The following is a 14,317-nucleotide window of genomic DNA, read 5'->3' as shown; positions in this document are numbered from 1 at the left end:
TAATTGAATAGGGGTTTTTGACGACGAAGACACACCATCGTGTCCACAGATTTACACTAAACTTAAACAGTTTGAAGATAATGATAGTTGAAAGCTTCCCTTAAAATATTACTTGCTGTGGTGTTGTAGTTTTTGAGAAATTAGTGAAAAAAACTGTCAACGTATGACTGGGACCGAGTTGATTTGGGACCGAGTTGACCGGGTTCGTTTCAGGCGACGAGCGTGGACGACGAAAATAGAACGCCTGGGATTTGGACTCATTTACGGGTGAAGTCACCTTGTTTGCGCCGGGGACCATTTGCCGTTTCTATTGTGGTTGAGTGGGTCATTTGTATAGAGCTGCTTATAATAAATAGGCAAAACATTTTGCTTTATAAAAATGCAGAAATTGAGCAGAATACCTGGATTCACGACTTGTACAAAATGAGGAATGGTATTTGCTGTTTTTAGCTTCTTTTTGTGTTTTAAAAGCTATATGTAGTTTGGTCTGGTCCTGTGCCAATGACTTTTTAAAGGAAGAAACGCAGCGCTCACGTAATCAGGGAATTGTGCTTACGCTAAGCGTAATTAACAGCTTAGCAGGGAATGTGTTCTTGAGCGTCACAATTCGCAACAAAAAATTTTCTACAGTTGACTTATTGTGCTCAATTCCTGTGAAACTGTCACTACAAAAACAGTGACTTAAAAATTTGATTTGCATTCACAGGACAACCGTGCTTTATAATTAGTTGTGCAAAAGTAGGCCGGGGCGACTAGTGTGCTTAAGTGTTAAAGTCGCGACTACAAATTTTTAGAGAGGTTTCGCAAGCGTGCGGATACAGTTACAGACACGGATATGATAACCGTAACCGTTCACATCAGCCATGTGTTGAATTTTGTTTCGCAAACTATAGGTATGTTTCACTTGAGTCGCTCGCATTCATCATGAGTGTTTTTCTGACATACGTATGACCGATTAGAGACCCCGTGTTTTATACACTACATTTTCTCATCTTTTTGCTTGCAAATGACTAAACAAATTATATCTATATCAAGCACGATGTGAAAGCTATTCCGTGGGAAATATCTTTGATCGAGGACAAAAATACAACTAAAAATCTGCAAAACAGTATCCATTTATCTACGACGTGTATAAGCTCCCGTATCCATTACGAACGTATATGCAAAATACGATAGTCGCGGATACGCGTCACTTGAACACACAAAGTGTCGACGTATCGGTGTCTGTATGTTTATCTGTACACTTGCGAAACCTCTCTATTATTTGAGTCGCGACTACTGTTTTTCTCTACTCCATAATAATCATGCCCACACGTTGACTACAAAACTAGTCCCGACTACCTGTTTGGTGAAACAGTTGTGTTGCTTTCTACTAATCGCAACATAATTAATGTTGCGCTTGCAGCACATTGCGGCACAAATCTTGAGAATGCGTAATTTATCTCGACAAGTGTCGTAGTTGGGTTTGAGGTGCGACTAGTCGAGTAGTAAATTTCACTAGTCACCTAGGCCTATCATGATGGGAACTTGCATACTGAAAAATCCTGTGCGAATCAAATATTCAGTGCTCAGCAGAAGCAGTGTTTTCTGCGCTTACGTCAAGCGAAATAGACTACTAAGCAGGGATTTATTTTGTTTGTGTGCTTCCAAGCTCGCACTTTGTATTCCGTGCTTGCACAGTAAGCAGAAACCGGTGATCGTAAGCGCAGAGTTTGGTGGTCGTTAAGAGTTAAGCAAAATCCCCTCGTGCTAAATCTAACATCAAACCACTGACCAAATACAAGGATTTTATCCTTAATGTAGTTTTTTGTGACATGACATTGGACTCTTGAATTACTGCATTAAACTCAAGAAACCAACAAATCAAACAATCCTGAGTCAAATATTAGTTTTATTTACATTTATTAAACTTTTTAACTGAACTTTTTGAGATAAACATTTCAACTGAACATTTGACTAGTAATAACATCTCCTCTAGTATACAGACCACTCATATTACATACCGCCCTCTAGTGACAGTAAAAAATATTTAATGGAAGACAACAATAGCAAATTTGTAAACGCTTTTTGTTTCAGCCTATTCTCCTAAACCATAACTTGAAAAGAGTTATATCATATATCAAAGTAAAGACTAGGACCTAAGCTTAATTCCTCATGTAATTTTGTTTTTAAATTCTTTATTAATTAACCACGTGACCCTCATTTGCATATTTAATTGGGAAATCTTTGTAACACCATAGTTCAAGAAGTACCGGGCCAATTTTTAACCTGTTTTTAAACTGAACATTTGACTAGAAAAAAGGAGATGTTGATAGTAAGACCACTCATCTTACATACCGCCCTCTATTGACCAGTAAAAATATTTAATGGAAGAAAACCAAAGCATAGTTTGTAAACGTTTTTTCTTTAAGCCTTATCTCTCAAACCATAATACGAAAGAATGCGTTTATTATACCAAATTGAAGCTTAGAACATAAGCTTTACTTAAAATGTGTTTTTTAAATTCTTAATTAGTTAACCACGTGACCCTCATTTGCATATTTAATTGGAAAATCTTTGTAGCACAATATCTCAACAAGTACAGGGCCGATTCTTACTCTGTTTGTAGTTAAAGACTCCTTGGGGATTGGAGATTAATTTGAAAAACCGTGACCTCAAGTTGACCTCTACTTCCGGGTCAACCGGAAGTGGGACCACATCTCAAGAAGTACACGGCCGACTTTTAGACTGTTTGTAGTTATAGACTCCTTGGGGATTGGAGATTAATTTTGAAAAACCGTGACTTCAAGTTGACCTCTACTTTCGGGTCAACCGGAAGTATGACCATATCTCAAGTACTATACAACCGATTTTCAATTTTTTTTCAGTTTTAGACCCCTTAGGCGTTGAAAATATACTTTGAAAAACCGTGACCTCAAGTTGACCTCTACTTCCGGGTCGACCGGATGTGGGACAATATCGATTATTAATTTAAGTTAGAGACTCCTTGGGCATTGGAGATTAGCCTTAGGTTACCGTGACCCCATGTCGACCTCTACTTCCGGGTTAACCAGAAGTGGCACCATAACTCAAGACACTGTTAAACATTTTCAAACTTTTTTCAGTTATAGACTCCTTGGTAATTTTAGCACATAATCCGAGCAAAAGAACACGGAACAGCTTTGTGTTTGTTCACAAACACCTAATGTCTAGTTTGTCGAGGCTTAGGTCCAATGCGCAGGTGCGTAAGTCAGTCAATGCATGTGCTTTTTAATGAGGCACTGGGACCGATTTGCTCGACTTCACCGGTCTCATCTGGCAACACTGGGAAGGGCTGATGAGCTTGTACAACTTACATCATTCATGGGGGTCTGGTCAATAATAAGAGAACAAGTTGAATTCTAGATTATCAGACTATAAGAAAATAATGCTTAACATTACTTAATTGTGCTGGGCAAACGGTTGTTATACCATTGTGCCATTTAAAAAAGCGTGCTCTGAACTATTTGACATAGCAACTTGAGTCTGATGATTTCAAATTTAAGGGTTTGCGTTCTTTTTGTAGGAGGACAAAAACACAATGTTCACTGATTTACATTAAACTTACACTGTTCAAAGTTAGTACAACGTTTCTCTTTAACAATTACTTGCTGAGGTGCTGTAGTTTTTGAAATGTAGAAAAAACAATGTTGGGGAAATTGTTTAGCTTGTAAACTGTGTTTAGCAGTAATGATATTTAAAAACTCATTATATATCCAAACGGAAAAAAAACTAAAACGATCGACTGATACTACGTCAATGTTTATTCCTTAAAATGTACTTATTTAAACAAACAAAATACACTATTTCTAGAACTATGATATATATATTAACGTTAGTACCCTAAAATAATGATTAGTAGTTTGTTGAGAAATAATGATTTGTAGCAATATATGTATAAATTATTATGTCATGTATTCTAACGTTAATGCAAACATTAAACACATTCAAGTGGTTTCGACGACCTCTAATGTTTTTTGTTTAATGTTACTGCCAACGACACTTTTATGTAGTAAGGGAGATCAAGATAAAATGCAATATTGTGTAACCAGCTCATGAGGAAAATTGTATTTTCCAAATTCACAGTAAGATGGTGCTTTTTTTGTTGGTAAACCTTCTTGATACAGCAAGATTGGTTTCATGCCGTTTTGACGGTTAAACCAATCGCTGTACAGAAATGTGCATCCCCTCTTTAACAAGTTATTGTGACATCATCAAACGTTTTATACAAAGGTTGTTCAAAACGAATACCCAATGTTTCACCTGCATTAAAAAGGTGCTCTCTCTTTTAAAAACAAACTCACGCGAAACTACGAGGAACAGTTATATGTTTCACAATATCGAGACGTGTTCGGGAAAGGAAGACACAAAAGAAATGTTTTCCAGGAACTTTAAAACGCTATGACCTTTTGATCAGAAGTTATCATTATTTTGTTTAATATCATAAGACATCAACATAAGACAACTGTTACCAGTTGTTAGGTGAATTATTTGTATTTTGTTGCTTCAATAGGGTACAGCCTTTTCCACCAATTTAAAATGTTTGAATAAAGATTGCAGGCATAACCGGCGGCCATAATTAATTCCATCAAGGAACATAAAGTTACAGTTGTTTTTATATACTATTAACTAAACTGTCGGTTTTTTATTGCGTAGTTTCATTTTGCATATTAATTTTGGAAAATGAATGTCGTAGAGTCGTTTCAAGGACTCATCATTGCACCCTCGGAATTACAGTAGAAATATAAAATTTTCCCGAAGATGTGATAAAAAAAAGGAAAAAAAGATGAACTGATATTTATCGCACTATTAACGTGACAGAAAAAACAACACATTTTAATGTTTTCGCCACAATAAACACGTTTGCAATACCACGCTCTAAAACATAATGTTTTTAATCAAACTAATTGTCCTACATGCATTAAAACAACTGTTTATTTATTATATTCATCTAAACAAACTGCCCCATCTAAACACAATTAACTAGGTGATTATTGTATTTCGAAACACATAAAGCGTTATATAAAACAGTAAAACGTTTCCGTGTGTTTTTATGTTTGATTTAGATTTCGTACAGCAGAAATCCAGTAAAAGACGTGTAATGGCCAGAGTCACTATATACTGGACCGTATACAGCTAAGTGAACTTGATCTCCATAGTGCAGGGGAATCACTGCACTGCTGCTCACTTGATGATAACCTGCATCGTCTACACGCCCTGTAACAATGGTGTTACCGTTCTTCATCAGCTGGACTAATAGGGCAGGCTCACTTGATGATTTCCGGACTGAGAACATCAATACGTATACCCCAGGCACATTACACGTAAACGTGCCGTTATTCAAATTGAAATCAGTCCCTTCCTCTGAAAACAATAACTCTTCAAAGGGCAGAGGATCCCATATGGATGGAGGGCTGAAGGCGGTATTTCTCACTGCAGTGAAGGCGGACCGTCGCGTACTACATTCACCTGCTTCACCAGTCTGTCCAGCTGGTCCAGGTTCACCTCTCTCCCCCTTCAGACCATTCATCCCAGGCAGACCTTGAGGTCCTTGTTTCCCTGGTTGACCGACTCCTTGATCTCCCTGCAGTCCATGATCACCTTTAGCGCCTGGCTCACCATCCAGTCCATTTGACCCCTTGTCTCCTTTAGCCCCGGGTTGACCTACCTCACCAGGGGAGCCTGCATCACCTCTCGGGCCTACAAGTCCTTGACCATGGTTTCCATTAGATCCGGGGATTCCCGGTATACCGGCTGGGCCCTGGCAGCAGGAGTTACACGTCAGTCCCGGATCAGGTGAAACTGCTGCTGTAGCCACCAATGACCAAACTTGCATAAAAGCCAAGACAATGGCCACTGCTATAGTAATCTTCATCTGTAAGTTAAAAGACAGACGGAAAACAAACAATTACAACATTTATAGCAATGTTGTTTTCGTAGCTGGGAGGGTTGGTCATGTGTCAGTTGGTCCAAACTTGTTATGTATTCGCCCGTAAGGTATAAGATTTGATAAAATGGTACATTAGTTGACTAACCGAATTAAATTCTAAGTTTGCTGAACTTAATCGGTAAATGGTTGTTAATTTTATTTTGAAATTACTTTCTTTTTCAAAAGAACTGGACTTATAAACAAAGCTAGCTTTATATAAATAGTTAGTTGTCAGAATTACCCCCCATTCTAATGTATGGTGTTTGTTTTGCAGGAGCAGATATACTAATGAATATGTATGTTTAAGTTTACACTAATGAATATGTATTTTTCTCCCCAAAGGTTGTGAACTCTTGTTATTATGCTAATTTTGTAACTTGGTTTATGAATAGGAGTGCAGAGGTCAGTGCCTTCCCTTTCCTTTTTATTGTCTGGTCACACAGGTTGGTTTGAATAATTATATATTGTTGTGCATTGAAGGATTGAGCTACTTTGCATGAAGTTGTGGTATGCACCATTTTAGGGAGTGGCAGTAGTCTCACATATAGGTTCTTATTGAAGAAGAATCATGAAATCTTGAGTGAGAGAAAGATAGAGAGAATTTGAATGGGTATTTGGAAGTGCCTATATCTCAACAGTGTCGCGCTACAATTACAACCCTTGAGGTTGTTCTTTTACTCAATTGTAATGCTAAATCAGAAACAGATTATTCAGGCTGTTATTTTAAGCATTTGATTGGCAGAGAAATGAGGCGGCAGAGATCGGCAGTTTGAGATTGGAAACAAGGAGAAAATCGTTAATTTAAAACTTGCTTATTATTTTTGAGGATAATGATTCTAATTGAGCAGAATTCTTGAAACTAAATTGTTCTTGGAAATGTGTATTTCATGCTGTATTAATGGAGCATTGGATTTGAATAGCTTTTTAATTTGAATACTCTGAATTTGTAGTTCACTTTTTTTTGAGAAGAATAAATCAGACAAAGAAATGATTTGAGAAGTGCATGTGTAATTATCAAAATGAAGGAGAGTATCAGGCATTATTGAATTTGTTTTAATAATTATGTTATAGATGGCCATGATATTGAGGTGGGAATCTAACCCTCTCCTAGAAGTTTAAAGGGACTATACCCTCCCTCATAGAGTGACAAGCGTTAATGGAAGTTCTGAGACGGACAAAAGGAAGGCAGGAGAGTCTATGACACGTGCCTACATAAAGTGTTAGAAGAAGAGTGGAGCAAGACATTGGTACCGGAGGACAGTTTAACCTTTGGACATTTTCACGGTGGGCCAATTTTATTCACCCAATATTTTGAACATTTTGGTCGGAGTTAAAGTCAGAGTTGAAGTCATAAGCTTTATTTGACAAGATTGAGACGAAGTGTTTTGAGTTTATTGATTAGTTTCCTAAGAATCAAAGATATAGATATTTTTTCAGAAATGGGGCAGTGTCCCCAGTTGTTCTAAATAAATGTAAAATAATTGGAAATACAATATCTTGTCAAAGAGACTTTTGTTCTAGAGTTAGCAAACTGTCTTTCGCGTCACGGTTGCATGGGGTTAGCTGTGACATTAGTTTCCAAAATGTTGTGGTATTTTTTAAAGCAACTAAATAGGGACGCCTTTAGAGTGTTAAAACTGTTTATAATTGATATTATTGTCAACAGAAGTGTCGTTGCCGAACGGTTTAGAGCACCGAACAGTGGTGTTTCTGATCAGAAGAGTAAGGGTCCGAATCCCGAGCCGGGACACTTATTGCTTCGTCCTTAGGAACGTAAAGCCGTCGGTCCCATGTGTTGTGTATAACGCATGTAAAAGAACCCAGTGCACTTATCGAAAAGTGAAGGGGTTCACCCAGTGTTGGCTGCTGTGTACGCCGTGCCACCTTGTAACTCCTTCTTAGGTGCTACATAAATGGTTTTCATCGAGTTCATCGAGTTCATCACTTCAATAAATTATCTTTCTGAAAGTTAGTAAAATTATACTCAGCGCCTTGAGTACCTTGTTGGTAGATACGTGCGCTAGATAAGACTTCGATGTCATTATTGTGTATTATTCGTCGGATTGCCACTCTACGGGTGCGAATGATTACAGGTCTGTTGTATATAATTTGGTTTGCGCCTTTAACACCATGTGTGTATCTACTTGCCAGGTACAGTTTGTTCTTAGAGAACTGTCTTGCTTAATGCTACTACCGCGGAGTAGATTGTTCGGGTGCTCGGGAGACTTATCAGTTCTGAAAAGAACTGTACTGCTTATTAACTTTTACCTGGGCGGATGGAATAGAAATAGGCTGGGACTATTATTTTAGCTTATAGGATCGTAATTTACTGTACTACCGCGGAGTCAGTTCTTGGGTTGCTCTAGTCATCGTCAGGAGACTGACGATGACTAGAGCAACCCAAGAACCATGGAGGTTGACTTTATAAATGAATTATATGTTGTTACCATTGAAATACCTTTTTGAAACATCACAGTTTCGATCCATACATATGATACCTAATACGTTACTCGGCGATCATGTGGTGTTACTTGGAGCCACTCAGACAACAAAACTGACTTGAAAAACAAACTTTGTCAAAAGTGGAATGTGAACCTTGGATCCATATTGTTTCGGCGTTCTCCAACTGAGTTATCAATCCATAATGTTCACGATTTACCTTTTTGCCAGCAATGTTTAAAATAGTTTTTTTTGTACTAATGTTTCGCACAAAATAGAACTAGAAAACATTTTACTGAGAGTACAGAGTAAGGGTAGAACCGAGAGTAAAGCTAACTTAATTCAAAACAAACCACAATTGTTTTTATATTTGCTCCTTTTTAAGGCTGGCTCACACTATGACGATAAGGGGGTACGGCATGCTACGTTTAGCTGCGAATCTCAACTGCGAGTTTGCCGCCATTCATCGTGTGTTGTCGTCAATTGCCGCTGACGAATCCGCTAGAGACCGCAGACGGCTGCAAAAATTAGTCGCGTCCGTCCCTATTATGTAAGCCAACCTTTAATAAGGCTGGCTTACATAGAAGCGGGGCAAAAGCCAAACGGAAAGTGGCGACAGTGAAAATCCCAAGACGTTGGCGGCAAAGTAAAGGCAAAAAGCCCAAAGTGAAAAATCATAATTAGCTGACGGGGAGGGAACGACCTTCAGCGACAACAGGAAAAGGGTCACACGGCTGGCAGCGGATTGTGTGGCGGCAAGGAACGGCGGCTGATGAAGGCAAATGAGTTCCAGAAATTCTTTGTCACCAAGATTTCAGACATCCGCTCATCATTTTCATCAGTCCCTTACAACGTGCCGCAGACATTGCCACAACTTCAACCAGAGTGTAGACTATCTGTGTTTGAGCCTGCGACCGTTGCTGAGATTCAAAGGGTTATTATGAAATCTCCTTTAAAATCCTGTGAGCTGGATCCAGTGTCAACATCCATGATAAAGCAAAACATCGATATTTTTGTACCCTACATCACTAAGCTTGTAAACGAAACCCTCAGTTCCGGTTGTTTCCCCGATAGCCTCAAAGTTTTCTACATCAGGCCGCTCATCAAGAAACCAAACTTGGACAAGGAGATATTAAAAAACTACAGACCGGTTGCAAACTTAAAATATCTCGGAAAAGTCATCGAACGAGTAATTTCATCACGTATTTCTGATCACATTCATACTTTCAACCTGTCCGACGTGTTCCAGTCAGCATACAAGCCTTTCCATGGGACCGAGGCTGCACTAGTCCGTGTGAGCAACGATATTCTCTCTGCAATGGACAATGGTAACCTTACAGCACTAGTCCTGCTAGACTTGAGTGCTGCTTTTGACACTGTCGATCACAACATCCTTCTCTCTCGGCTCCAGAATCCCCTTGGCATAGAGGACACAGCCCTAGCATGGTGCAAATCGTATCTCTACAATAGAACTCAGCATGTATGTATTGGCACCGCGATATCCGACCCTGTTGTTTTGAACTACTCTGTGCCACAGGGGTCGGTACTCGGCCCGCAGTGGTTTACGCTATACACATTACCGATTCGTGACATCATCCTTAAATTTAATCTGAATTACCATGTGTACGCAGACGACACTCAGCTATACAACACGTTTAAATCTTCTCAAGAAAACGCCAATGCATCTATTGCAAGACTTGAGAAATGCATCCAAGAGATTCGACGTTGGACACAACAAAATTCCTGAAGTTAAATGATGATAAGACAGAGTTCCTTCTATTTGGGTCACGTCAACAGTTAACTAAGGTTTCAGTGCCATACATCTCCATCGGTGATGCTCGGATAGCTCCCTCGCTGAAAGCTCGGAACTTAGGGGTTATTTTTGATTCATCAATGACACTTCAGCCACACATCAACAACATTGTTCGTTTATCATCATATCACATCAGGAATATAGGTAAGATTTGCAAGTACTTGGACAAAAGTGCCACTGAAAAGGTCATTCACGCATTTGTTACTTCTCGTCTTGACAACGGCAATGCTCTTCTCTACAGTCTTCCTAACAACCAGATTTCCAGACTTCAACGGCTCCAAAATACTGCTGCCCGCATTGTGACACTGCTAGAAAATCCTGTTCTATCACCCCCATTCTGAAACAACTACACTGGCTCCCTATCTCTCAACGAATCATCTTCAAGCTGATGCTCATTGTCCACAAAGCTCTTAATGGCAAGGCTCCCCACTATATTTCTGAACTGCTTCAAGTTTACACTCCATCAAGAAATCTTCGATCAAGTTCTATGCTTCTCCTCATTGAACCCAAGTCTCGACACTCATGGGGTGACAGGTCTTTTTCTTCACCCGCGCCACGGATCTGGAACTCTTTACCACTTAATCTTCGATCTTGTCTTTGTACTGCAAAATTCAAGTCTCTTCTCAAAACTTATCTTATGTCACAGGTTTTCAATGACTAATTTTGTTGTGTCTGTTTTTCTTTGTGTTGTGTTTTGTGTTTGTTTTGTCTTTTGTTTTGTTTTTTTGGTTTTACTGCGCCTTGAACACCCAGCAGGGTGGATATGTGCGCATTACAAGTCTTATTATTATTATTATTAGGTGGGTTGTGGCGACGATGACGTGACTCGTTTGCCGACATCAAACCGTCTGTGTGTGGGTTGTATAACAGTCGAGTTTGGCGTTCCCACATTTCACAATATTCTGGTCATCCAATCATCAGACAACGACTACCAACGAAATTGTGACGACCTCAAAACGACAATTGACCCCTTGCACGCGCGTCACAAGCGGCGACTGATACCACGCTCACCATGTTGGTGGTCAATAGATTTACGTGTAAACGCAGAGTCGCCTAAATAGCGCACTTCTCTGAACAACACACGTTGACATTGACCACCAAAATGGCGCCTCCAAGATTATTTTGATGATGACGTCAGGTGAATTGGGTCAATAGGCGGAATCGCACGGCAAGGAAATGTCATGCGTCTGATAATTGCGGCCGTCTGCGTCAAGGAAATGAGGGTTTGCGTTATCCAACGAAATCTGAACGGACACGACTTATAATTTCGACCGTCTTAGGTCGCTAGCGGGTTCGTCAGCGACAATTGACGGCAAAACACGTAGATTGGCGGCAAACTCAAAATTGCAATACGCAGCTCGACGTTGCTTGCCGTAACACTTATTTGTCATAGTGTCATTGTTCGACCCCCCAAAACTGGGACACTGTTGTCGAGATACTACTTTTGAAGAATTCGTTGACAAGACTTTAGTTTTGAGATGACCTCGTTTTCAAAAGTGATGATTTCAGCGCAGCTATGCATGCAATAAATTATCGCCATTTGTATATCACAAAATGCTTCATGCCCTGTTCGTACTTCCTGCGAACGCGAATGGGATACGAATGTTTAAGCCACATCCCTTTTTTTGCAGGGATTGAACACAATTCCAGTGATGCGAATTAAACGTTGCGATTTTGTGACGTCAAAATTTGTAAATATTCGCATTTGCATTTGCAGGGGGTATGAACGGAGATTTTTCGCTTAAAAAGCTATACATCATGGCAATAACGGTGCTTCTAACAACTTGCAGGCGATTAATTAGCTGACCGACTCAATCACAAAACTTTTCATATTAAAAAAAAAAAACTGGTACGAAGACAAACAATCACATTTCCTAAAGGGTGAAGACATTTGTAAAACGCACAACAACTGCACTGTAAACAAATACAAGTTTTTAGGTTCTGTAACAGGTTTCGAACGCGTCAAATGGTGTATAGGGTTAACACGTAACAGTGTATGGGGCCAATGAGTTGTGTTGAAAGCAATGGTTTTTGCCCATTTATAAACGGCTGATGCGTCAAACTATACTCGTCAAGCGTTTCGTTTTTACTATGATGCGTTTAGTTTGACGCATCAGCCGTTTACTTTATGTTAAGAATGTGTTTGTAAGAAGCGTTTAAAATGTGTTCAGCACATCAACGATTGCTGATCGCACCAGTGTTTAAGTTTGATGTAGACAATGGGCGAAACCTAATGTTTTACAACACAACTCATGGGCCCTATATACAGTGTTACGTGTTTAACCTAAACCCTTAGATGCGTTCGAAAATTTGTTACAGAACCCAAACACTTGTTTTTACGGTGTGTCTTGCTGAGGCTTACCACCATTTTAGTTTTTATGTTTGCCATTATTACGTTTAAATTGGGTCGAATTTTGCAAATTTTGTTGTAATCTCGCAACATGGCAATGTAATACCTTAACAAAAAGTACTCAATTGCCCTGGTTAAACAAAACAACTGTCCCTTTAGCCGTTGCCCGCCAAGGTTAAAGGATAAAGTGTAAAGATTATCTTAAAACCTTTGGAGCAGGCGATACACTCGTCTGTATAATGTTCAATCTGAAATAGTCTATCTAATTACTATATATAAAATACTGCAATGGTCACGTCAAACAATGCAATGCCATACCTTTTCGACCATAATTATCTTTAAACAATATGTTTTAAACGAGCAGAAAGTCAAGCGCCGTTTGTGTCAATCCAGTGGAAAAGAACTTGAAGTCAACTTTTTGAACAAGGCATTGCACTGAAAACCAGCGTAAAAATTGCCTCGTCCAAAACCACCTGCAAGTATAAACGCGAGGAACAAAACCTTTGAGGCAATTACAGCAAGGTTTCAAAGGGAGATGCAACTGGGTGCACATGTTTGTGTACAATCATAGTACCACCACAGTTCACTAAGATGGCAGAGCTTTAGGAGAGAAGAGACCTTAGCCACTGCATGAGAATATCAGCTGTATCGAGTGGTGCCCCTTTTGGAGCAAAAACTGCAACCGCATTGCAATAGGCTAGCCTTAAACCCACTACTTGTATCTGGAAACGAAAGCTTCAGTCCGGCAGTAGAATGAGGAACACTCACCTTGATGATGTGTTCTTGTAGTCCAAACCTTCTCAGTTCCTCTCTTCTGATGCAAAGTTATTATGAACACTGCTGCTGGTGCAGCGCGTTTAAATACTGTTGTATTTCCATTGAAGTGCTCATCAGTCTACTTCGGGTTTGATTGACAATCGATGAGCAGCCAATCATAGATACGTGTTAAAGTCACTGATTTATTGCAGTGACTTTACCATTGGTTTGAACGAGGCTGTATGTTACAATAGTGGATTAATACCGTGTTAAAGTCACTGATTTATGGCAGTGACTTACTGTACCATTGGTTTGAATGATACTGTATGTTGAATGGATACCAATGGTGTAAAACTCTACACTACATTGTGGATGTGTTAAAGTCACTGATTGAAAGCAGTGACTTATTCTATCATTGGTTTGAATGATCCTGTATGTTGAATGGATACCAATGGTGAGTCAGTGATTGAAAGCAGTGACTTACTCTATCATTGGTTCGTATGAGGCTGTATGTTACCAATGGAGCTCAATGTGTACATTCTTTAATGGTATGGTATTTTAACATGTATATCCGCCCTACTGGGTTGCACTGTGTGATTGCTTCCTGAAGTTCCTGGCCGTTTTCCTTCTATTTCCGCTCAATTGATGTATTTCCCTGATGATTGTGAGTTAAAGTGCAAGTTTATTTTTAAAGAAAGAACTGTGTACGCAATATATATACTGTTCAGATGGATCTCTTTCGTGCTTCCACTCTTTTGAAGTATATGTTTACTAACACCAACTCAGTGTGTTTTTTCTGAAACTGAAATGCAATGACAATGTATTTATAGTAGAGTGCGCCACCAACAGAGCAACATTAAAGGCACTGGACACCATAGGTAATTACTCAACAGAATTGCTAGCATAAAGACTTACTTGGTAATGAGCAATGAAGATATATTAATAGTATAAAACATTGTTAGAAACGGCTCTCTCTGAAGAAACCTAGTTTTTGAGAAAGAAGTATTTTCTC

At 39.2% G+C, this 14,317-nt stretch overlaps 1 protein-coding gene across 1 annotated transcript; it reads right to left on the bottom strand.

Moving 5' to 3' along the window:
• Nucleotides 1-5,080: 5,080 nt before the first annotated feature.
• Nucleotides 5,081-13,406, bottom strand: LOC117302548 (complement C1q and tumor necrosis factor-related protein 9-like). The gene is made up of 2 exons (XM_033786523.1): nt 13,318-13,406; nt 5,081-5,893 (listed from the first exon to the last, which is right to left on the bottom strand). Exon 2 carries the CDS (start codon nt 5,891-5,893, stop codon nt 5,081-5,083), a length of 813 nt encoding a protein of 270 aa, XP_033642414.1. The 5' UTR covers nt 13,318-13,406.
• Nucleotides 13,407-14,317: the final 911 nt, after the last annotated feature.

The sequence above is a fragment of the Asterias rubens genome, chromosome 18, assembly GCF_902459465.1.
Source record: "Asterias rubens chromosome 18, eAstRub1.3, whole genome shotgun sequence".
In the NCBI taxonomy this organism is placed as follows: Eukaryota; Metazoa; Echinodermata; class Asteroidea; order Forcipulatida; family Asteriidae; genus Asterias; species Asterias rubens.
Note: the sequence above shows the minus strand (reverse complement) of the source record. Positions and strands in the feature narration are given on the sequence as shown.

Excerpts from the sequence above, each read along its gene's own strand:
- LOC117302548 (XM_033786523.1), bottom strand. The coding sequence starts at position 5,893 with ATGAAGATTACTATAGCAGTGGCCATTGTCTTGGCTTTTATGCAAGTT.